General features: G+C 33.5%; 1 protein-coding gene across 1 annotated transcript in view; it reads right to left on the bottom strand.

The window, feature by feature from the left end:
• Dlg2 (discs large MAGUK scaffold protein 2) overlaps positions 1-25099 on the bottom strand; it is a 2015095-nt gene that overhangs the window by 1982004 nt on the left and 7992 nt on the right. Inside the window, exon 2 of the mRNA XM_071616557.1 lies at positions 3680-3811. Coding sequence (XP_071472658.1) covers positions 3680-3811 — 132 coding nt within the window. The remainder of the gene's footprint in view (positions 1-3679; positions 3812-25099) is intronic.

The following is a 25099-nucleotide window of genomic DNA, read 5'->3' on the forward strand; positions in this document are numbered from 1 at the left end:
ATAAATTTTTTCCTTAGTAGCACCACAAGATGTCGCCCTAAGCCTAACATCTAAATGTGTAGCTTCTAGCATACTGCTCAGATACTTGTTTGTTTTGTACACTAATGAAAATCGTTGATTTTCATAGTGTCTTTTTCAGTGTCAGTTATTGGTAAGTGGAAAATCAAAATAAATAACAAAAATTTTAGAACGAAGTAAGTTAAACAAGTCATCATTCTCCATGTTAATCAGAGATCCTATTTACCATTTTAAAAATATTTTACCATTGAGTTTCATATTCTTTCATTTTCTTCATTTTAAAAAATACAAAATAAATATATACATTTTATAATCAGATAAAATTTTATTTTAAAATTGAAAAAAAGCATAATATCTTTGCTATGTTATCAAAGAACTCATTTATAGAATGCTTTTACACACTATAATACTGATCACGGTTATGTAGAAAAATTTCTAGTTCTCGAAGATTATACCACCTAAGACACACTAGCTTTTTGGTTTTTTGTCTTTGATTTTAAAGGACTACAAAAAGGGGATAATATTTATTCTTAGAAGTATTCTTTTTGTCTGTAGAGAGAGTTTGGTTTTTCTGGTCACATGTAAATATTATAACACATGCTGTAGTAATTAATAGTGCTTCGTTTTACTATAATTACTACGCATAGTAATTATAATCTGCATTATGATTCCCTCTATTTAAGCAGTTAGTTGAAATTTATTCAAGGTATTATTTCACTGTACTGCTTATCTAGATACCAGTCAATGGGTAGAGCCAGTATCTTGCATTACTTGTAACCAAAAAAAAAAAAAGGAGGGAGTTGGTTCAAACAAAAAGCAAACAATAGATGATAAAAAAAAAAAACACCCTATTTGTCAAGTGGCTCACTCCTTATGCTTTTATAAAGATATGAATCTTTTTCAGGATACACATGATTATATAGCTTTTCTTTAAAGTCTTTAAAGAAAATGCACAATGAGAGCACTCAAACATTCAATAATAATAAATTAGTAAACAGTATTTAGCTACCCACACAGAATTCAATAGAAAATTATGCTTTGATGTATAGTGCTCTATTCTTTGCACTCTGCTTTATCCCCAAATGACTTTAAAAGACCAGCTAAAGCAAATCTATCCATCCCAAGCTGGGTATTGGGATTACTTACATAACAGCTTTTTACAGATTATATTGTCTCTCATTTTATTAGAAAAATTCAAACTACACTATAGACTTTAAGCCAAGGTACTTATCATTCAGTCAAAATAATGGCAAAATGCATTTCTTTATCACTCATTTGTCTTTTTATTCCCTATGTAATGGTGTTATTAAATGGTTATATGATTTAAAAAATCATAAATATAAATATTGACCCAGCAAATCAGGAGTTGCTGTTCCTAAATAAAGTTCTCAAAAGCTCAAGCTCTCAAAAGATGTAGCCAGTCTTAACTAAACATATTTTATGAACCTATTTAGACACATTGCCTGTTAATGGTCTTTACTAATTATCAATTTGATGATGCTATTAATTTCTAATTGAGAAATTTGTGGTTTAAAAATGTTCTCTAAAATACTGTTCTCTAAAGACAAATGTTTATTTAAATTCTGCAAGACTCCATTTAGAGTTGTTTTTACTTAATACTAGCTAAAATGATTATAGTTATTTGTGTCATTAATTCTTGTCAGCCAAAATAGAATATTTTAAAGAAATTCACAATTGCTAGACTGTGGAACCAACCCAGATGCCCTTCAATAGATGAATGGATAAAAAAAATGTGGCATTTATACACCATGGAGTATTACGCAGCACTAAAAAATGACAAAATCATGGAATTTGCAGGGAAATGGATGGCACTAGAGCAGATTATGCTTAGTGAAGCTAGCCAATCCCTAAAAAACAAATACCAAATGTCTTCTTTGATATAATGAGAGCAACTAAGAACAGAGCAGGGAGGAAGAGCAGGAAGAAAAGATTAACATTAAACAGATACATGAGGTGGGATGGAAAGGGAGAGAAAAGGGAAATTGCATGGTAATGGAGGGAGACCCTCATTGTTATACAAAATTAAATATAAGAGGTTGTGAGGGGAATGGGAAAATAAACAAGGAGAGATATGAATTACAGTGGATGGGGTAGAGAGAGAAGATGGGAGGGGAGGGAGGGGGGATGGTAGAGGATAGGAAAGGTAGCAGAATACAACAGTTACTAATAGGGCATTATGTAAAAATGTGGATGTGTAACCGATGTGATTCTGCAATCTGTATTTGGGGTAAAATTGGGAGTTCATAACCAACTTGAATCTAATGTATGAAATATGATATGTCAAGAGCTTTATAATGTTTTGAACAACCAATAAAAAAAATTAAAAAAAAGAAATTAACCCACAGGCAAAATAACCCTGTAAAGCTTTTTACTTCTATTTCCATTCATAAACTGATTTTAATTTTTTTAATATAATGATTTTTAAAATTATAATCATACTATAAAGTTGAGGTTTTATCAAAAGTATAGATATTTATAGTAAAAACAAACTATTTTCAAGATTAAGTCTCATAAATTCCTATTTTTAGATTTTATATCAATAACTATTACTTTGGAAAAGTAATAAAAATGTCTACTACAGTCAGTCATTTCTTTAAAATGTCCTGGGCTGTTACCTAGCATACACAAAGCCCTAGGTTCAATTCCCAACATTGCAAAGAAAAGTAAATAATTAAATAAAATAAAATGTACTATGCTGAAATTTTTTTAATTGTTTTTGTTGGGAGAGGCATTTGTGTTTTGCTTGTTTATTTTGTCTCTTACAATATCAAAAAGAAGTTAAACCTATCTGTTTGCATAAGTGCAAAAGATCTGTGAATAAAGACATACATAAATAAACCATATCCTCTATTTTCTTCACAATATTTAAAAAATAAAAGAGTAAACCTAAGGTTTACTACTCATTTGATTGGGTTCATGATGAATTGATAAGAATCTCAAGACACTGCAATTTTCATCAATAAATTTTTCAATCTCATATCATAAACTTTCCTAAGAAAAGCAAGAAAGATAAAGAGAGTTTTTTTAAATTTTTGTTCTAAGAAGAGAGCAAAATTTTGATTCTAACTGACCACAATGTATTTTTGTATTAGATAATCCCTTTTCTTAAGGAAGTCAATTTCTTTCTCAAGCATTTTCTGTCCTCAACTTTTTGCAATAAAACACTCAGGGTTTTTAATCTGTAAAATTTTTATTTCCGAATCTTCATTTGAAATATGTATAAATATATAAATATAATTATTTTGTTGTTCCTACTGGGGATTGAATTCATGGGTGCATTACCACTGAACTATGTCCCCAGTTCTTTTTATTTTTTATTTGGGGCAGAATCTCTCTAAGTTGCTGAGGATCAAAGTTGCTAAGGCTGGCCTCAAATCATCCTCCTGCCTCAGCCTCCTGAGTTGTTGGGTCAATATTTATGTTTTTCAATCACCTATCCCTTACATTTTATAACAATTTTTAGGTAAACATTAAATAAGAAAAAAAAAAAAAAACAAGCAAACAAATCTTCCCTTCCAGTATTTAGGAAAATCATCCCCATTTGAAATTTGGTTAACATCAGACTCTGTGACCTCATTATTCCAACTATTAAGCCCAATTCTGACCATTAAGATGAATAATTATAATTTATAATACATACCTAGCAAAGCTTGGAATAAGCTGCTCTTAAATATACTCATCACCTTTTTAACAGCATTTTTCAACAGCTGCTCCTCTGGTTTTCTTAATTTTTTGCAGTATTCTTCCAATAATGATAAGGCTCTGTCAGTATCTGAAAAACATAATTTTAATTTCTGACATATGGCCTTATAAAAATAGTAAGCTAACATTAATCTACTTTATACCAGTGTTCCTAATTTCATGACACAAAATAATTCAATAAAATAATTACATATTCATACACTATTATATGAAACTGATAACTACATTTGACATTTAATGTCAATCTCCCACTTTTATTTCCTATTGTCTTGCGAAAGAATCTACAACTGTAAAACAAAACAGAGTTATAATACTGGCCAGATGCTCCATAGTAGATATGATTCTCTTGTACAGAAAAACGATCTCAAAATTTATGACTTCCTGCAACATAATGTCCAGATTATTTAACATGACATTTGAAACGTCTCTTCTATGATCTGCTTACAGCCTATATTTCAGCTTTATCTTCCACTGTATGTTCCATCTTTACCCAATGTGCACGCGCGCGCGCGCACGCGCACACACACACACACACACACACACACTGCCCATGTCATTCTGAATTACTTTTTCCCTTCTATTACTTTCTGTGAACATACACACACACACACACACACACACTTTCTCTACGTTTTCTCACATCTGTGCTTTTCTTTGTTCCTATTAACTCCTTGTACTGGAGTATTCTCTCCAATAGCACTCTTTCTCCCAACAACCATTGTTCTATATTAAAAAGGGGTTGTTGTCAGCTAGATCTGAGTCTGAAACCTATTTACCAGCTGTGTATGACTTTTATCAAATTACTTAACCTCTTTAAGCTTCACCTTCCTACGGGTATTAGAATTAATTACAACAATGTGTGCACAATGCTTAGCCCCATGTCTAGTATATATAAAGCAATTGATAAATCAACTGAACACCTACCTTCCCTTAATCCAGACCTCACTCAAATGCTCTCTCATCCATAAAATCATCTTTGATGGTTAAAATCAATCTCTATCTCCTCTTTTTCAAAACCAGTTTGTACACACAAATATAGTAGGCATTCTTAATGTACATCATGTTATAGTAAGACTTCTTGAATAGATGTCTCTCTTTCATGAGAGCATGAAAGAGAAATATCCTTGAAAAAAATTACCAGAGCAACACTGTCTTTGCATGTAGTAGATGATGATTGTCTTTGAACTTTAAAAGCCTTCTATCCCGTCCAACTTGACATTTTCAAAAACAGACTAAGTACAATTTATAGCAATAGTTCATATTTACTAAACAGTATATTTCTATGTAAAACATTCCTTTTTCCTAAACCTTCCCATTCTTCTTTCTCAGAGCCTTTCTCAGCTGATGATATTACTTCCTATTTTGTGGAAAATCAGAAGACAACTTCCACAAGCTCCTAACACAGCATCCGCAGATTTAACCCAGAAGTGTATCCATATATTCTATCTTCCCTTCTGTTACTGTGGATCAAATATTTGTGCTTCTATCAAAAGCCAGCTCCTTCATGGGAATAATTTTTAAAAATTCACTACAGGGTGAATTTCTTGGTCAATCACTATAGATGCCCCAATTTTTACACACTGAGGAAATCTCCCTTGTCCATTTTTCTCCATGACCATTTTCTCCATGACCCTTTCTGGAGGATATCCTGCCCTGGAAGCCTATATCCTGTTAGTATAACTAAGGATACTGGGGTTTACCTGTGGGTTTAGGCAATCGCAGACCTAATTTTCCAATTTGGGAGTATTAGATCACACAATTCCTTTAAAATTTGGTCTTACACTAGAAAAGTGTTCGCTGGTGTCTCTTTCAAACTGGACTTCTCACAATAAAAATCCCACCAAGTTATTAAGAAAAAAAAAAAAAAGCCAGCTCCTGTACTTGAGCAGGTATCTAGCCTCTTACCTACTCAAAGACCTTGTTTCATTATCAATTATTTTTCTTTTCCATTCAATTATTCCCATTAGCATAAAAATAAACTGAAATAACAGTAACTTTTAAAATGTTCCTTGACTCTTCATTTCTTTTCAACTACAGTCCCCATTTCTCTGTTCCCCTTTGTTAGCAGAACTATATGAAGTAATTACTATCCCCACTTCCTTTCATTCTGGTTTGATATCACTCTAATCAGGCTTTCCTGTAATTTCACCAAAACAACACTTGTCAATGTCACCTTTCATCTCCATTTTAACAAATCCAAAGGTCAACCCTGGGTCATCTCTCATGACTCATCATTAGTATCTGATGCTATTGCACTCCTGAAAACACTTTCTTCACTAGACCTCTAAGCAACATCTCCTTTTGGATGTGACAGAGCGCAAACTTACCAAAACTGAATTCCTGATCTTATCTACCACCCTCAATCTGCTTCTCCTGCAATGTTTAGCCCACCTTTCCAATCATTCAGGTCCAAATTCTTGGAATCATCATTCATTCTTCTCTTCTAATTCCACAATCTAATCCATCAGTAATCCTATGCACTTTAACATCAAATTATATGCAAAAATCGCATCACTCCTCACCACCTCCAGTGTTCCCACACTGATCAAAGCCACCAACATCTGCCCCCTACATTATTGCAATAATCTCCTACTAGTCTACATGCTGTCACCTTTGCCATCCCATATTCTTTTGTCTTTTAATGATTCTTCTGTCTACACATGACAATAATGTGTATTATGCTCTGTAGTACAAAATTCTATCTATTATCTATTGGAACAACACAATTTATTGTGTGATTCAATTCGTCTACAGCCTTGACATTTCAGATTTATATTGATCATTGAACTCTGAGAGAATTTTATTAGCTTTCTATTATTAATAAGGAATGTGTTATAGTTCCTTAAATTTTTGCTTTATACATACATATTTTTGGCAAAATGGATTTTTTAAATTTTTTCCACATTTTTATGGTGTATTATAGTTGTACATATTGATGGGACTTACTGTTACATATGTGTACATGCACACAATATAACAATATAATTTGGCCAATATCACTCATCAGCATTTCCCCACTCCCTCCTTGCCTCTCCTACATTCTTTTTTAAACACAGCAGACAGAAATACCTTTTTAAGTCATAAATCAGATTATATCATTCCTCAGCTCAAACCCTTCAGTGACTCCCTGTCCCAACAAAACAAAACTTTCTCTCTGGCCTCAGCTCTTATACCTGTCCTCTTGACCAAACTATTCCAACCATAGTGGTTTCTGTTCTTTCTCAAATATCCCAGGAATTCTCATATATCAGAGCCCTTATACTTGCTATTCTGCCTAAAACACTCTTCCCTTAGATATCCAGAGCTTTCTCCTTTACTTCATTCATGTCTCTGTTCATATGTCACCTTATAGTAGTGAGGAAAATTTCAAGCTGAATCCCTTAAAAAAAACTCAATTAGCCAATAATAGATGAAGGAAGACATTATATAGTTAGTTATTTTTTACCTAAGAAAGTTGGAAATATAAAAAAAAATGAATGTGCTCTGGAGGCAGATGTGGTTGGGTAAGATCATTTAGGATTGTCTCCCCATAAACATACTAAGTTAAACAGCTAGTCACACATCAAAGTACCTTCATAGGAGCTAAGGAAATTGGATAAGATACCATAACAAACAAACAAAAAAACACCTATTGAAAAAGGCAGGCAGGAAAGAATCCCAGGGAGCCTGTGCCAACTCTCCCCCAACTCCAAAGAGTCCAAAATGGAAAGAGATGCCTCCCGATTCAGGGTGGGAGAATTAAGTCCATGCCTTAGACTTGAAGCACAGTTCCAGGCCTTCCATAGTGAAACCAAGGACTGGCCAGATCCCCATGATCCCTACCACCAGTCAATAGCTATGACATGAGCCACTATAACTACTTTAGGTCAGGAGGCTGACTACTGCTACACCCCTTCTCCAACCTCCAACTGCAGAGCTAGGAGCAAGATTTCAAACTCTGGGGAGCAAGGATGAAAAGCTAACAGTGTTTCTGTCTTGGAACCCAGTGCCAGGCTCCCTGAAAAAAAAAAAATAACAAGCACTCGGTCAAAATTGAAGGTCCTGTGGAGACCTGTGCACAAATTGGGACAGATTTTGGGCCTGGGGCACATCTGCCCTCTCCCAACTCTATGTAGATCCCTGCAACTGTGAGACTCAGGTGTGACACAGCTTAGCATTAGCCTTGGTGATAAAAGAACTGTCTCTATCACCCATCCTTCAATCTTGTGCAGCACAGCTTTCTCAAGGCCAATACTCCCAGATGGGGTTCTAGAACTGCTCTACCACCAAAAACAGACCCAAGCTGGGTGGGATGGACTCCTGTATTGGCTTTTATCACCAAGAGCTGCAGTGCTGGTCCTACTGCCCTCTGAAACTGTATAGATCTTTGCACCATAAGGCTAAGGTACAACCCATCTTATTGTGGGTTTTAAGGAGGCCTAGGTGGCCAAGGGACTGCCTTTACTAACACTATCTCAACCTCAGGCGACATAATGTGGTACAAAACCCTATTTGCTGGGGACAGGAAAGGATAGTAAGCACAAGACTTTACCCTGGACTTTAATGCTTGGTTGGTGAAATCAAATACTAAGCAAAACCTAATAGCCCGCATTCTCAGTTCTACCTATAAATGGAGCCTCTGAAAGTGATCCTTTGCCAGGGGAAGACACATGGCCCCAGTAAATCAGATTTCTATTCCGGGTAGCATCACCTATGGCTGATTGAAGCAGTCTTGGGCCATGAGTCCACCTCAACAAAGGAGCCTTGAATGGTGAAGGCAGTCCCTTGGTAGTCTTGGTAGGCTGTGGTCTACAAGTATGACACAGCTTGATGGCATTGGTGGCAACAGGTATGACATAGGAACTAAGGTTGGTTCATCCACAAAGGTTCTGCCCAAAGCCAGGCAGAATTCTTCCTGACCATAGGGAAGTAACTGTGGAAAAGGTATCTGGGCCTACCGTGTCTCCAGGAAGAGGTTTATAGGTACAGATTACTCTTTCAAGGCACTCTCCTATTTCTTTCTGAACAATAACTCAACAGTGTATCTGGAACAAACCCAGGCTTGCATTGCTCTATAATGCAAAAATAGTGACGGCATACCAATAGCTACTCCTGGCAAATGTGAGCTTGAGCACCATCCAATGCTGAAATAGTGGAAGTAACTACAGGCTTACAGTAAAACAAGTAGCCTACTTAGATTTTCTGGAAAGATAGGATCAAACAAAGTCAGATTAGAAAGATTGGAATAAATACCTAATTCTTCGATGTCCAGATGATATCACATGCCAAGAATCATCAAAAGCTTTCAGGAAACCATGACCTCACCTAATATTTAAAATAAGATGACAGAAAATAACCAAGTAGTATTCAGTATGAGCGAACTCTCAGAAAATTTAAAAGAGCTATTTTAAGGAAACTCAATGCACTTAAAGAAAACACACAGAAATACTTCAATATTGTACCCCTAACAAAGGTACTTAACAAAAAAGATGAAACATTTTTAAAAATCAAATTATTGAGATGAAAAGTATACTCAGAAAAATTTAAAATATGTTAGAAATCATCAACTATCATGATAGATAATACAGAAGAAAGAATTAGTGAGCTCAAAGCCAGGCTATTTAAAAATGCATAGTTAGCAAAAATAAAAAACATTTTATTTAAAAAAGAAATGCACGGTTGGAAGAGAACAAAGAAAGAATGAAGAAGATTGAAAAAGAAAGGTAGGAACTTGAAACAGTATCAAAAGAGCGAATATTCAGCTTTTTTGAGTTCAAGAAAACCCTAGAATAAAAAAAAAAAAAAAACAGTAAAAACTTATTTGAAGAAATAACAGAAAACTTCCCAAACCTACAGAAACATACAAATATCCAGGTACAGGAAGGTCAAAGGTAACCAGCCAAATTGAACTCAACCACATATATACCTAGGACATTTCATATTCATAATTAAGCTCTCAAAAGTGAGAGATAGAGAGAATATTCTCAAGACTGCAAGAGAAGAAAAATAATATAAATGGTTATCAACAACAGACCTGACATCTCAGCAGAAACCTCCTAGGCTAGGATAGAGTAGTCTGAGATTTTCACAATACTTATTGGGGGAAAAAATCTATCAATCAAGAATACTGTGCCCAGCAAAGCTATCTTAAAAACGAAGGAGGGATAAAGACAGTCCTGAACAAACAAAAGCTGAGAGAATATATCTCCACCAGACCTACAAGAAATGCTAATAGAGTTCTTCAAACTGAAAGAAAGAGATGGTAAAAAATAAGAAGAAAACATTTTTTAAACATTTGTATAAAAAAAATTATACAAATTCAGAATACTCTAAGATTGTCTTGTTTGCTTCGGTTTGGGTTTTAGGGTTTGCTTTTGTTGTTGCTTATTGATTTGCTTTTGTTTTTTCTGGGTTTTTTGATTTGTTTTTTGTCTGTTTTCACATTATTAGGTATTGAATCCAAGGGCACTTTACCACTGAGCTACATCCCCACTCCTTTTTATTTTGAGGATCTAAGTTGCTAATGATCTCACTAAGTTGCTAAGGCTGGCCTCAAATTTGTGAAACTCTTGTCTCAGTCCCCTAGATCACTGTTATTGCAGGCATGCACCACCACACATGGCTGAAATGTTCTAATATTGTAAATGTGGTGCAAAAACCAGTCATATATTTAGTATGAAAACTAAAGTCAAAACAAAAATAATGAAAAATAAATACATTAAGATATACACAATACAGAAAGATATAAGATGAAATATCAAAAATTCAAAATGTGGGAGGAATAGAGTGTAAAGTGGAGTTTTTTATTAGTGTATATTCTCGCATTTTTTAAAATTCTGTTTTAGATGTTGATGGACCTTTATCTTATTCATTTATTTATATGTGGTGCGAAGGATCAAACCCAGTGCCTCACACACACATGCTAGGCAAGTGCTTTACCACTGAGCCATAGCCTCAGCCCTCTCATTCTTTTATTTGATTATTTCTATTTTTATCATTGCAATTATTTTGAGTTGCTATCATTTCAAAATAACTTGTCATAACCAAAATATATATTTTGTACAACTAATGGTAACCTCAGAGCAAAAATATATAATAGAAACACCAACTTCCCAGCTACATGACTTCAGGTGTTGGTGTTAGACCCCCACCCAATCTGGTGATGTATTCTCTTCTCTGTCTTGCCTTTCACATTTGCTTTCACTTTTGCCTTCATATTGTCACTAAAATAAACACTATCTTGTAAGAAAGAAAGAAAGAAACAAACAAACAAATATCATAAATAATGAGCAGGGAATTAAAACATGAACTTGGGGACTTTGAATTAAGAACAAAATTCCTCCTTCTGAGAAAGGTGCCAAAGAAGCTGGAGAGGAAAAATGGGACCCCTGCCCCCATCCTAACACAGAATAACTAAATCTGCATGTGTTTGTTTCCTGTCTTTTTTTTTCCCATGTTGCCCTTCCTTGGACCAACTAAATCTAAATATGTATATCACATGGTTTTTGTGTCCACATAAGTTGTAACTGATTCTGTATAGGGCAGCATGGGTAGAGAGAAAGCAGCTAAATTGTTTCTTCCCAACTTGAAAAAACTACATAAAGTTCACTATTAATTTTTTCCATCTTTTGTCTATTTCTTATGTGGACAGATGGCCCATTCCCAGCCACTAGTAGGCAGACAGTCACTGAACTAGGCTACTAGTAAGAATCAAAACACACTAGGCAGTGGGGTTGTAGCTCAGTGATAGAGCACTTGCCTAGCAAGTGTGCGGCACTGGGTTATATTCTCAGCATTGCATATATATAAATAAAATAAAAGTTCATTGACAACCAAAATAATATTTTTTTAAAAAGATATTCTTTAAAAAAGAAAAAAGACAAAGAACCAAAACACACTACTAAAGCAATTCACTTAACATAAAGGAAGAATAATAAAGCCAGATGGTAGCACACACCTGTAATCTCAGTATTTTGGGAGGCTGAGACAGGAGAATCATGAATTCAAAGCCAGCTTCAGCAACTAAAAGCTGCTAAATAACTCAGGGAGACCCTGTCTCTAAATAAAATTTTAAATAGGGCTGGGGATGTGGCTCAGTGGTCCAGTACTCCTGAGGTTCAATCCCTGGTACAAAAAAAAAAAAAAAGAAAGAAAGTAATATCTTACCTATCAGAAATAACCTTGAATGTAACGAACTAAATTCTCCAGTTAAAAGACACACAGTGAGTGAATGAATTTAAAAAAACAAGAACCAACTCTATGTTTCTCACAAGAAACTCACTTAACCTCTACACACACACATAAAATGTACTGGAAAATCAAATACAAGAGGCTTACAGGACCCCAAATGTATAAAATTACAACAGACCCACATCAAGCCACATTATAATGAAAATGCCTAAAAAGCAAAATAAGGATAGAATTTGAAAGGCCACAAGAGAAAAGTAGCAGATTACATATAGGGGAAAGCAATTCAGATCTCAGTTGACTTTTCAATCCAGACCCTCAATGCTGGGAGGTCCTGAAACAACATATACCAAGCTCTGAAAAAAAAAAAAAAATGGATGCCAAACAAGAATTTTATAACCAGCAAATAAGCTTCAGATTTGAAGATGAAATAAAAACCTTCCATGATAAACAAAAGTTAAAAGAATCTGCAACTAGAAAGCCTGTACTACAGAACATTCTCAACAAAACATTCCATGAAGATGAAATGAGAAAAAAAAAAAAAAGTGAAAACCAGCAAAGTGTAGAGGAACTATACTAAAGGAATAGTCAATCTAAGGAGAAACTAAGTCAAATTAAAAACCAGAAATAAATAAAAATGAATGAGAATATAAATTATATCTCAATTATAACCTTGAACATTAATGGCCTAAATTCATCAATCAAAAGACATAGACTGGCAGATTAGATGTAAAAACAAAACCCAACAATATGTTGTCTCCAAGAGACTCACCTCATAGGCAAAGACATCCACAAACTGATGGTGAAAGGATAGGAAAGAACATATCACTCACATGGGTTAAGAAAACAAGCAGGGGTTTCCATCTTCGTATCAGATAAAGTAGACTTCAAGCCAAAGTTAGTCAGAAGGGACAAAGAAGGACATTTCATACTGCTCAAGGGAATTATATATCAACAAGACATAAAAATCAAAAATATTTATGCCCCAAACAATGGAGCATCTACATCCACCAAAAAAAAAAACCTCCTCAAATTCAAAAATCAAATAGACCACAACACAATAATAATGGGTAACTTTAACACACCTCTCTCACTACTGGACAGATTTCCAAACATAAACTAAATAAAGAAACTATAGAACTAAATAATATAATCAATAATTTAGACTGAACAGACATATAGAATATTTTATCCATCAACAAGCAAATAAACTTTCTTCTAAGTAGCACATGGATCCTTTTCTAAAATAGACCATATCTTATGCCACAAAGCAACTCTTACCAATTACAAAAAATAGAGATACTACCCTTCATTCTATCATATCATGATAGAATGAAATTAGAAATCAACAGTAAAATAAAAAATAGAAGCTACTCCAACACCTGGAGACTCAATAATATGTTATTTAATGAGAAATGAATAGCAGAAGAAATCATAGATGAAATTTAAAAAATAATTAGAAGTAGATGAGAACACCTATACAACATATCAAAATCTCTGGGATGGGGCTGCGGTTGTGGCTCAGCGGTAAAGTACTTGCCTAGCATGTGCGGGGCCCTGGGTTCGATCCTCAGCACCACATAAAAATAAATAAATAAAGGTATTGTGTCCAACTACAACTAAAGAATAAATATTTTTTTAAAAAATCTCTGGGACGCTATGAAGGCAGTGCTAAGAGCAAAATTCAATGCATTGAGCTCTTTCATTAAAAGAATAGAAAGTTGAGCTGGGGCTGTAGCTCAGTGGCAGAGCGCTTGCTTGGCACATGTGAGGCCCTGGGTTCAATCCTCAGCACCACATAAAAATAAATAAATAAAATAAAGGTACTGTGTCCATCTACAACTAAAAATATTTATAAAAAAATAGAAAGTCGATGAACAAATGACCTAGCATTATATTTCAAATCCCTAGAAAAAGAACAAATAAACACCAAAAGCAGTAGAAGACAGGAAATTATTAAAATTAGAGCTGAAATCAATGAAATTGAAACAAAAGAAACACTTCAGAAAATTGACAAAACAAAAAATTGGCTCTTTGAAAAAATAAATAAAACTGATAAACCTTTTGCCATGCTAATGAAAAGAGAGAGAAAATTCAAATTACTAAAATTCATGATGAAAAGGGAAATACCATGATGGACACTACTGAAATACAGAAGATAATCAAAAACAATTTTGAAAATTTATACTCCAATAAAATAGAAAATTTTGAAGACATCAAAAAATTTCTAGAGACATATGACCTACCCAAACTGAATCCAGAGGACTTACATGACTTTAACAGATCAGTTACAAGCAATCAAATAGAAGACACTGTCATAATCCTACAAGTCAAGAAAATCCCAGGACCAGACAGATTCTCAGCCAAGTTCTACAAGAACTTCAAAGAAGAATTAATGCCAATACTCCTCAAATTATTCCATGAAATAGAAAAGGATAGAACCATTCCAAACTCATTCTATGAGGCTAGTATCACTCTGATACCAAAACCAGACAAAGACGCATCAAGGAAAGAAAACTTCAGACCAATATCACTGATGAACACAGATGCAAAAATTCTCAATAAAATTCTGGCAAATTACATACAAAAACATTAAAAGATAGTGCACCATAATCAAGTGGGGTTCATCTCAGGGATGCAGGTTGGATCAACATATAGAAATCAATAAATGTAATTCATCACATCAATAGACTTAAAGACAAGAATCATATGATCACCTCAATAGATGCTGAAAAAAAGCACTTGACAAAATACAGCACCACTTCATATTAAAAATACTAGAAAAACTAAGAATAGTAGGAACATACCTCAACATGGTAAAAGCTATCTAAGCTAAGCCCAAAGCCAACATCATTCTAAATGAAGAAAAATTGAAAGCATTCCCTCTAAAAACTGGAACAAGACAAGGATGCCCTCTTTCACCACTTCTATTCAACATCGTCCTTGAAACTCTAGCCAGAGCAATTAGGCATAAGAAAGAAATTAAAGGACTATAAATAGGAAAAGAAGAACTCAAACTATCACTTTTGACATGATCCTATACATAGAGGATCCAAAAAATTCTAACAGAAAACTTCTAAAACTCATATATGAATTCAGCAAAGTAGCAGGATATAAAACCAACACCCAACATCAAACATGTTCCTATACATCAGTGATGAATCCACTGAATAAAAAATTAGTAAAACTACCCCATTCACAATAGGCTCAAAAAAACTAAAGCACTTGGGAATCAATCTAACAAAAGTAGTGAAAGACCTCTACAATGAAAACAACAGAACACTAAAGAAAGAAATTGAAGAAGACCTTAGAAGATGGAAAGAGCTCCCATGCTCATGGATAGGCAGAATTAATATTGTCAAAATGGCCATACTACCAAAAGCACTATACAGATTTAATGCAATTCCTATTAAAATCCCAATGACATTCTTCATAGAAACAGAAAAGACAATCATGAAAATCATTTGGAAATATAAGAGACCTAGAATACCCAAAGCAATCCTTAGCAAGAAAAGGAAACAGGAGGAATCACAACAGCAGACCTTAAATTACAGAACAGAGGCATATTCACAAAAACAGCATGGTATCCACACGAAAACCGACATGTAGGAAAGAGAATACAGAGACAAACCCGCATAAATACAGTTATCTCATAGTAAACAAAGATGCCAAAAACATACATTGGAGAAAAGATAGCCTCTTCAACTAATAGTGCTTGGAAAACTGGAAATACATATGCAGCAAAATGAAATTAAACCCCTATCTTTCACCCTGCACAAAAATCAACTTAAAGTGGACTAAGGACTTACACACTATAACAGAGAACCTGCACCTAATAGAAGGAAAAGTAGACTCAACTCTCTATCATGTCAACTTAGGAACTGACTTCCTCAATAAGACTCATAAAATGCAAGAAATAAAATCAAGAATCAATAAATAGGATGGTATTAAGCTAAAAAGCTTCTTCACAGCAAAGGAAACAATCAAGAACATGACCAGAGAGCCTAGAGAATGGGAGAAAAATCTGTGCCACCTGCACCTCAGATACAGCATTAATCTCCAGAATATATAAAGAACTCAAAAAACTTAACACCAAAAACACAAATAACCCAATCAATAAAGGGCTAAGGAACCGAACAGACACTTCACAGAAGAAATGTAACTGATCAACAAATATATGAAAAAATGTTTAAGATCTCTAGCAATTAGAGAAACGCAAGTCAAAACTACCCTTAGATTTCATCTCACTCCAGTCAGAATGGCGATTATCAAGAATACAAGCAACAAAAAATGTTGGCAAGGATGTGGGGGGAAAGGTATATTTATGTATTGCTGGTGGGATAACAAATTAGTGCAACTTCTCTGGAAAGAAGTATGAAGATTCCTCAGAAATTTTGGAATAGAACCACTATTTGACTTAGTTATCCCATTCCTCAGTCTATACCCAAAGGACTTAAAATAAGCATACTACAGTGACGCAGCCACATCAATGTTTACAGAAGCTCAATTTACAATAGCTAAACTATGGAACCAGCCTAAATGTCCTTCAACAGATGAATGGTTAAAGAAATTGTGAGATACACACACACACACACACACACACAGAGAGAGATACAAACACAATGGAGTATTACTTAGCCATAAAGAAGAATGACTTGATGACATTTGCTGGTAAATGGATGGAAATGGAGATTATCATGCTAAGTGAAATAAGCCAATCTTAAAGAAGCAAAGGCTAAATATTTTCTCTGATATGTGGATGCTAATTCACAAGGAGAGGGGCTAGGGAAAAGTAAGGTACTTTGTGTTAGAGGGGAGTGATAGACAGGAAGGGTATGGGGATAGGAATGATAGTAGAATGAATTGGACATTATTACCCTATGTGCATAGATGATTACACAACCAATATAACCCTACATCATGTACAACCAGAAGAATGAGAAGTTATATTCCATCTATGTATGATGTGTCAAAATGCATTCTGCTGTCACATATAACTAGAACAAATGTTTTTTAATATTTATTTTTCAGTTTTCAGCGGACACAACATCTTTGTTTGTATGTGGTACTGAGGACAAATTTTAAAAATGCTAAATTTTAAAAGAAATAGGGAGGCACAACATACTAATACATATGGGATACAGCCAAAGCAGTATTAAAAGGACAGTACAGAGCAATCAAAGCCCACATAAAAAAAAGTAGAAAAATCTCAAATAAACAACATATTGCTATATCTCAAGGAGCTGGAAAAACAATAGCAAACCAAGTCCAAATTTAGTTAAAGAAAAGCAACAATAAAGACCAGGAAAGAAACAAATGCAATGGAAACTAAAAAGATAATACAAAAGAACACTAAAATGAAGAGCTGACTCTTTGAAAAAATAAACAAAATAAACAAACCCTTAGCTAGACTATCTAATAAAGAACCTGATAAAGAAAATTGGAGATGAAAAGGGAGATATTAAAACTAACACCACAGAAATACAAAAGATCTTTAGTGATTATTATGAATAATTATCACCCAACAACTTTGATGATATGGAAGAAATGTATCATTTCTTTGATACATACACCTTAAAAAGACCAAACCATTAAGAAATAATAAACCTAAACAGACCCATAACAAGTGATGAGATTGAATTAGTAATTAAATGCCTTTTGCCAGGACAAAATGCCTTCACCACTGAATTATTTCAAACTTTTTAAAGATGAATTAACATCAATTCTCCTTAAGTTATTCCAAAATATAGAAGAGGAAGGAATTCTTCCAAACACATTCTATGAGGCCAGCATTTCCCTAATATCAAAACCAGATAAGGACCCACATACATGAAAAAAAGAAAACTACAAGCCAATATCCTTGAAGAACACAGATATAAAAATCCTCAACAAAACACTAGCAAACCTACTCCAACAGAACATTAAAAAGCTTATTTGCCATGACCAAATGGGTGAAGATGGTTTGATATATGCAAATCATTAAACATGATACAACACTTCAACAGAATGACGGACAAAACGTACATAATCATCTAAATAGAAGAGGTAAAAACATTTGATAAAATTCAACATTCTTCATCATGAAAATGCTGAACAAATCAGATATATAAGGAATGTATCATAATAAAGTAAAATCCATTTGTAAGTCAATAGCTAACACTATGCAAATGGGGAAATGCTGAACACTTTCTAAGCTCTGTCTATTTTGTTTATTTTTTCAAAGAGCCAGTTCTTCATTTTAGTGATCTTTTATATTATCTTTTTAGTTTCCATTGCATTTGTTTCTTTTCTGGTCTTTCTTTTCTGGTCAAGACAAGGATGCTCACTTTTGCCACTAATTATTCAACATTATACTAGAAGTCATAGCCAGAGGAATCAGGCAAGAGAAAAAATAAAAGGCACCCAAATTGGAAAAGAAAAGGCCAAGTTGCCACAGTTTGCAAATGACATGATCTTATATGAAGAAAACCCCCAAAACCTCCCCAAAAAACTATTTAGATCTAATAAATGAATTCATCAATGTTGCAGGATATTAAATCAACATACAAAAAGCAGTAGCATGCTATATGCCAATAGTTAATTACCTAAAATAGAAATCAAGAAGCAATTTCACTTACAATAGCTTCAAAAATAAAACACCTAAGAAAAATTAACCAAAAAAGGTTAAAAAATCTCTATAATGAAAACAATAAAATACCACCAAAAGAAATTGAAGAGACAACCAAAAGGTGGAAAGACATCCTGTGTTCATGGATTAGAAGAATAAATATCATTAAAGTCTACATAGTACCCAAAGCAATCTACAGATTCAATGCAATCCCTATCAAAAGGCAAAATGACATTCTTCACAGAACTTTAAAAAATTGTTGATTTGGATTTATATGAAATCACACACACACACACACACACAAACTGAATAGCCAACACACAAACTTAATAGCCAAAGCCATCTTGAGCAAAAAGAGCAAAGCAGAAGGCTTTACACTATCTGACTTCAAAACATACCGTAAAGCTGTAATAATCAAAACCATGTGGTATCAGTATAAAAAACAGACATACTAAGCAATGGGACTGAATAGAGAGCCTAGAAATAAATTCATGTATCTCCAGTCAAGTGATTTTTTAAAAAGTTACTAAGAACACACATTGGAGAAAAGACAGTCTTTTCAATAAGTGATGCTGGGAAAACCAAATATCCACATGCACAAGAATTAAACTAGACCCTTTTTCCAGTTACAAAAGTCAATTCAAAATGGATTTAATATTTAAATGTAAGACCTGAAATTATAAAACTACTAGCATAAAATATAGAGAAACACTTCAAATATGCAAGAATATTTTTTGGAAAAAAAACTCAAAGCACAGAAAATAAAAGGAAATCTAGCAATCCCACTACACGGTATATATGCCCAAAGGAAATGAAATTAGTCTTTACTAGTTAGTCTATCTAAAGGTTTGTCTATTTTGTTTATATTTTCAAAGAACTGACTCTTTGTTTCAATGATTTTTTTGTATTATCTTTTTAGTATCCATTTCATATATTTCTGTTCTGGTCTTTAGTCTTTCTTTCCTTTCAATAATTTTGGACTTGAAGAAAGATATACACTCACATATTCCTTGTATTACTATTAAAATACCTAGAAAAAGAAAACAACCTAACAGTCCATCAGCTTATCACTGGATAAAGTGTAGTACATATATATAATGAAATACTATTCAGCCATAAAAAGAAAGAAATTCTCTCATTTGCACCAACATTGTTTCAACTGAAAGTCATTGTACGAATTGAAATAAGCCAGACACAGAAAGACAAGAATCACAGGATGTTACTCATACGTGAATCTAAAAAGCTGATCTCATAGAAGCTGAGAAAAGAATGGTGATACCAGAGGCCAGAGAGAGTAGGGTTATGAAAATGTTCAATGGATACTGAATTACATTTAGGCAGGAGTAATGTGTTCTGGTGTGATGTTGACAATAGGGTACACAGGTAACAATAATGTACCATGCATTTCAAAAAGCTGGCTTTTGACAGTTTTATCATAAAGAAAGTATGAACTTTTGAGCAGATAAATATGCCTAAACTCATTCAAAGAGTATGTGGTATATACATGTAATAAATCATAACATGGTACCCATTTAATTTGTACAATTTTTAGACTTTAATGTATGGTTGAACAGGGAACTGTCCACAATTTTAAAATAAGATACATTAATAAAGGTTGGTGGCATGACTATATGGTAATATATTGGTACAGAACTTTTATTTTAAAAATATTTTCAGACTTTACCTATATAATATTTTTAACAATTCTAAATCAGGGACAAATATTTTAACCCCTACTTTTTCAATAACTAAACATTCAGCCATTTCTCTGAAATAATAGTAGTTTACAGACCTAATTTTCTAACACATTCCTACCCAGTACTTACTAATGTGAATATCAACAATGCCATAACTACACTATACCTTCCTCTGCACTTTAATGTATGAGAGGGCTCTAATCCCATAATTAGTGCTTAAAGCTTTAGTCTTTTCTCTCCCATCATAATTTTGAAGCTATTTTTATCACTTCTGTTGCATTTTTATATATAGTTAGAGCAATTTTGAAAGATGTATTAATGACATTCCCATAATCACACAATATAATTTGCTAAATGAGAAGATTTTAATTCATTCACATTTGTTTATTAAGTAACTACACAGGGGAAATACTGTATTAATTCAAAACAGATAAATGTTTTCCAAACCAGCAAAGCTTATTATGCCTCTCATCCATATGTGTGAAAAATTTGACACATAAAACAAAATGCCACAATATAAGAAAAAACAAATGGTCAAATATGATCGATCTCTTAGATAAACTTAGGCTTCACATACCAGGTGTACAAATATACTCTATGTGTCTATGTTCATGCCACTAACCTTTAACCTTTATTAACATATCTTATTTTAAAATTGGAGATTTCTCTATTTTCTCCTGCTTCTGCTGTTGCCTTTTTTTTTTTTTTTTCAGAGATTTTTTCTAAGTTTCAGAGACTGGCCTTGAACTTGAGATCCTCCTGAATTGCTGAGATTACTGGCATGGGCCACTGAATCCAGCTCTTTTATTCCTCTTTTGATTATTAATAATCATCACTTGGTGTCAATTCCATTATGACTTTTAAATCCCTCTACTCAAATTCTTGTTTCTGGTTAATGAAAGTCTGAGCTTGTCTAAAATTAGACAACTAATATATGATAAATTTTTAAAAAGGCAAGATGACAAGGATCCTGTTGTACAAGTCAAAATCTCTATCCAGATCTCCATAAATTTAATAAATTGGGTTGAGATAATTGGGTAATTATCTGCAAGTCAGGATTAATATTTTAATTGACATTCATATAACCAAGTATAAATGAAGAATGTTGTTTCCTGAATAGCTGCTAGGAGGGCCTCAACTCTTCTATTTTCTTCATTAAAGATCTACCTTCATGACTCCTAAATCTACTGAAAGAATGAAACTAAATTTGAATTTCTTGAGAACAGGCACAGGAGGATATGGAAAGGGGTTATCATTTTTTAAAATGAGAAATTTCTGCATTAAATATGCAACCAATGGATATAGTGAATGTTATATAATTGGCATTGTAGGTAATCATGTGTCTGTTAATTAAGGCTCAACTCTATTGTATTTGGTTTAAGAATAGCATTGCCAGAAAGTTATAAATAATTCGAGTTGGGTAATTTAAATTTGAAACAGTGAATGACAATAGTGCTAACAAATTAACTTTTAGAATAAAAGGATAATACATAAAAGCATTTTACTATGGATAAAAAAGCAAGAATTATAGACCATATGGTGGTATTACTCAGGAAACTAAGATCGAAATATAAGAAAAGGAAAAGTAAATTTAATACAAATAAATCTTGGAGAACAAAGCATTTAGAATAATGAATTCCTTTACATAAATGTATTCATCATTTTTATAGTTTAGAGAGAAATTTACATGTATTTTATTATCTGATTGCCACAATTGAGAAGTTATAATATGCCTATTTTACATGAAACTAAAATTCAGCTGGATGTGGTGGTGCATGCCTGTAATACTAGCGACTCTGGAAATTAAGACAGGAGGATCATCCTGTCCTAGTCCTAGGTCATCCTCAGCAATTTAGTGGGACCCTGTCTTAAAATAAAAAATAAAAAGAGTAGGGACTATAGCTCATTCATAAAGTACCTTGGGGGTTCGATTCCCATTATCTACATAAATAAATAAAAAGAAAGAAAGAAACGGAAATCCATGGATCCAAGATTACAAGGCTACTAAATAATAGATTTGGAGTCTAGTTCTAATGTTTCTTATTCTAAGTACATGCTCTCTCCACAATACTCTGAAGAAGAAGATCTTAGTGGAGGAGGAGGAAGAGGAGGAGGGGGGGGGAGGGGGAAGAGGAGGGGGGAGGGGGAAGAGGAGGGGAGGAGGGGGAGGGGGAGGGGGAGGGGGAGGGGAGGAGGGGGAGGGGGAGGAAGGGAAGGAAGAAGCATATTTCAACAGGAAAAATAAAGCTTGACAAATCAGACTTGACTTGTATAATCAAACTTCAGAATATAAGGTTAAATATTGAAATGTTGAATCATACACACACACACACACACACTATGGATTGAACCTAAGGGCTCTTATCACTGAGCTACATCTCCAGCCCTTTGTATTTTTTACTTTAAGACAGATCTTGATAAATTGCTGAGGTTAGCCTTGAATTTACAATCCTCCTATCTCCGTCTCCAAAATCGCTGGGATTATAGATGTGCCACAGCACTTGACTGACTCACTGGTTTTTACATGTGTTTATTATAATAATAATTGTATTAAAGGCATATAAATAAAAATGATTATGCCATTATAAGTCTAATACAGAAAAGTTCTTTCATTCATTAATCAAATATATTAAGTACCTTACTATGTTTTAGACATTGTAAAATGGAAATTCAATACTGAACAAGATAGGTAAGAGTCAAACCTCACAGAGATTTTAGTTTGAAAGTAAAGATAATTCAATAGAATAGGTAAACAAAGTAAAAGATCAGAGTATAATAATACTATCAGGGTATTCAAGATGCCATGGAAACAGAAGTTGACACCATACACATCATGTTAATAAGTTTGACTTTATACCCAAGGAGGAATGACAAGCCATGAAAGATTTTTAAATGAAGGGGAGCATGCCCACTTTACAGTTTTAGAAAGATTTTTAACTATAATGTGCTATATATCTATTAAAACAAGCAATAATGATTAAATTTTCCTCCCTTATATATCAATATATGCAACACTGAATAGTCACTATTTTTATCATTACTTATTAGACATGACTAGGAAATTTAAATACTTTTTTTTGCTAATGAGAATTGAACCTAGGGACATTACCCATTTTTTATTTTTTATTGTGAGACAGGGTTTCACTAAGTTGCCCAGGTTGGCCTCAAATTAATGGTCCCTCTGCCTCAGCCTCCTTAGTAGCTGGGATTACAGGGGTGTGCCAATACACCCAACAAGAGAATAAATATATTATGAAATATTTATAAGTGCTTAATTCTTATTGTTAGTCTTACTGGTTTTGTTATATTGAAAATTAAGGATATTCATATGAAAATAATCAATAATAAATATGCATATAAAAGTTACCCTTGCATTAGGCTTTAAAAAGAAGTTTTAATATTAAAATTTACAGTTCATGATGACACACCAAAGGTGTCATTTTATTATTAATAATACTAGCTAGGATTTGTTAAACAAGGCTAAGAATTCTGCATAGATTATCTTATTTAATCTTCACAAATTCCTGAGAAACACTATTAGATAGATTTTGCAAATGAGGAAACTTTACTCCAAGTGAAATTCAGTAATTTACCTGTGTTAGTCAGCTTTTACATTGCTATAGCAAAGTGCCTGAGAAAATCAATTTAAAGGAGAAAATATTTATTTTGGCTCATACTTTAAGAGGTTTCAGTCCATGGTCACTTGTCCCTGTTGCTTTAGGTCTGTGGCAAGAAATGTGTGTTGGAGAAAATCTGTTCATCTCATGATCACTTGGAAGTACAAGGGACTGGGACCATATATTCCATTTAAGGTCATGTCCCCAATTACCTACCTTCCTCCCACTAGACCTCACTTCCTAAAAATTCCAGAATTGGCAACAAAGCCTTTAGCATATGGGCCTTTGGGAGACATTTGAGATCCAAACTATAACATTCTCAAGGCTACACATCCAGTAAATACCAGAACCAGGATTCAAATTCTGGTTTATCTGGTACCAGACCCTATAGTTTAAAGTACTATGCTATATTGAAACTTAGCTAGAAATGTCCTTAGAAATCATAGTTTACTGCTTCCTTCAAAAACAAATATAATACACTTTAACAAACACCTATTTATCATACTGTTTCTCCTGGTGAAGCAAAAAGATATTAGTATGAATTGGTGGGTTCACATTATTTCTCTCAGAGAAGTCATATTTTTAATTATAAGTCATGTTTTCAATAGAACATATAGAAATAATTCTATAGAATATTTTATAGAATGTTGTTGAAGAAAAGGATGGGAAAATTTAAGGTTATAGAGTAATAAATAGGAAGATAGAAAATTGCTAAATACAATTCTTAACTCAGCTGTATATTGAAATATGCACCATTCCAGTTATAACAAAAAGAAAAATAAGTAAATAAAACTTAAAAATCTATATAATAGAGAAAATTTCTGTCCAGACTTAAAGCAGACCCTGGAGACTACAACCATTTATAGATATTAGATGGTTTACAAATTATTTTTGTATCTGTGGAAGAGAAATAATACTCATAACAAATATTACTATATGACATTTTCTGTTTGGATTAGATGTGTCACTGTCATTTTGGGGTAGAGTTGCTCCAAAAGCTAATCAGGAAGCTAACTCCATACTACTGATGGAAGGGGATCCACACTCTGAACACACTTTTCTCCTTCTAAGACATTCTGCCCCCCCAAAAAATGTTTGGTTGTTCATTTGTTTTGTTGTTGTCATTTTAATTTTGGTGGTAGGGATTGAACCCAGAGGAACTTAACCACTAAGCTACACCCTCAGTCTTTTTTTTTTTTTTTTAATGAGCACAATATCTTTATTCAATTATTTTTATGTGGTGTTGAAGTTTGAACCCAGTGCCTCACAGG

Source organism: Marmota flaviventris, chromosome 9 (assembly GCF_047511675.1).
Source record: "Marmota flaviventris isolate mMarFla1 chromosome 9, mMarFla1.hap1, whole genome shotgun sequence".
NCBI classification, from domain to species: Eukaryota; Metazoa; Chordata; class Mammalia; order Rodentia; family Sciuridae; genus Marmota; species Marmota flaviventris.